Source organism: Orussus abietinus, unplaced genomic scaffold, assembly GCF_000612105.2.
Source record: "Orussus abietinus isolate OABI.00-Male unplaced genomic scaffold, Oabi_2.0 scaffold832, whole genome shotgun sequence".
Classification (NCBI taxonomy): domain Eukaryota; kingdom Metazoa; phylum Arthropoda; class Insecta; order Hymenoptera; family Orussidae; genus Orussus; species Orussus abietinus.
Genome location: NW_019396006.1, coordinates 17,801 through 19,483, shown reverse-complemented (window position 1 = coordinate 19,483; position 1,683 = coordinate 17,801). Strand labels below are relative to the sequence as shown.

Genomic DNA, 1,683 nt, shown 5'->3' with positions numbered 1-1,683 from the left:
TTTACATAAATATATAAGCGGGCCCGTTAATCAACAATATATTCATTTTCATAAACATTGTGTGTGTATATATGTTAGATATTATTTTTCAATATAATGTAGAAAATACAAGTACACAAATAAATGCATACAAACATCAATAGTCTGATCTACATATCTTCGCATCATAAAGTAACTTAATTATGCCAAGGTATTAATAAATGGAATGTTTTCAGCAAAATCGGTTGGCGCCTTGGTCTTCAGGCCGTAACCGGAGTGGTCTTCTTGACATTTATCTTAGGAACGTTTTATCGTAGCGCATCTTTGTATCATCCCCAAAGAAGAGCAATTCTTCATCTAAAAAACCAAAAAAGAAAAATCAAGGATAAAAATAAAATGGATGACAAACCACCCTTTTTCGACTTCAGTACTCTCCGTAGTAAAACAGTAAGGATATTGTTAGTATCGACAGGGATATCGGCCTTTGGGATCAATACACCAATATTTTATTTGGTAAGTACGACGTTAATCTCAAACTTACAAACATGAACAAAACTCTATTATGAAATTGATACGACAATGCGAATGTTTGGCCACTTGGCTTCAACACATAACAAATTATTGAACAAACTTCTACTTACCTCCATAGCTTTCTTATAAAAATATACTTATAACCTAGTTTATTCAATGAACAGGCTCACCAAGCCGAAGAAGAAGGTTTGGGTGATATGGTGGTACTTCTCCAAGCATACCTTGGCTTAGCTTGGACTCTTGGATGCGTTGCCTTTGGTCTTTTGGTGGTTAATCACAGCGTGGAATGCAGAATAGCCAGACAGTATCTGACGCAGGCTGCAGTGTTCATGTGTGGATTGTGCATCCTTGCACTTACTGCAGTCCACGGGAACTATCATGGCTATGTCATGTTTACTTGGATTTACGGTAAATAGTATACATTCGTTAGACTACGCATATTTCCGAGTAGTACGTAATTGTTAGTGTGATTTGAATGGTAACAGGATGACTCTGTCAAAGAACCATGAAACTCGGTAGAGTTTTCGCCAAATATATTTTTAGCACAAATGGTACCAGGTATCCACAAGAATCGTATGCAGCAACATCGTTAATCGTAACAATCGCTTTATCGCGTTAGTCGGAAAAGAAGATCTTTTTTGATAAAATATGTACTACACCTGTCGAAGTGATCGTGTGATAGATTAAAGCACCTTAATATTGTGAGCGTTTTAAAATTGTTTTGAGATGATTGCTGTAAATTACACTGTGCTACACTGTTTTAAAATTTTGTATATGCTTGGAGATGTGTTCGGTATCATTATCGTTATCGTTCTTTCAGGCATCCAGCCCTCGAAAAGTTTCACCGAGTAGCGCCTCTATCAGATACACTGAGCGAAACAATTAGCATCAAGACAAGATTAATTATTTACGGCAATTTAAATAGTTCTTGTTAAAAATTCTTGACTGCAACAAGATTGATTTTGTGGAAAGAATTTAACGGACAAAATTGGTCTCAAGCACGGATACACATAATACAGTACTTTTGATAATGCATTAAAATTTCATATTTTCTCAATCTGACCTCAAGTATTGAATATATTACTGAAAGTTATTTGATCTGTAAAATATCAATTCGACGCATAACTTAATTGATTTCTACTGTGACGAGGTGGATTTCGGTTCACCCGTCCC

At 35.7% G+C, this 1,683-nt stretch overlaps 1 protein-coding gene across 1 annotated transcript; it reads left to right on the top strand.

Annotated features, from left to right (window-relative positions):
• Positions 1-235: 235 nt before the first annotated feature.
• Positions 236-1,362, top strand: LOC105701089. Its single transcript, XM_012427522.2, has 3 exons — positions 236-492; positions 675-918; positions 1,331-1,362. Exons 1-3 carry the CDS (start codon positions 376-378, stop codon positions 1,360-1,362), a joined length of 393 nt encoding a protein of 130 aa, XP_012282945.2. The 5' UTR covers positions 236-375.
• Positions 1,363-1,683: the final 321 nt, after the last annotated feature.

Bases quoted from the DNA above. Each gene is read 5' to 3' on its own strand.
- LOC105701089 (XM_012427522.2), top strand. From the start codon at position 376: ATGGATGACAAACCACCCTTTTTCGACTTCAGTACTCTCCGTAGTAAA. The intron at 493-674 runs GTAAGTACGACG...TTCAATGAACAG, and splicing joins ATACACCAATATTTTATTTG to GCTCACCAAGCCGAAGAAGA. The intron at 919-1,330 runs GTAAATAGTATA...TCGTTCTTTCAG, and splicing joins CATGTTTACTTGGATTTACG to GCATCCAGCCCTCGAAAAGT.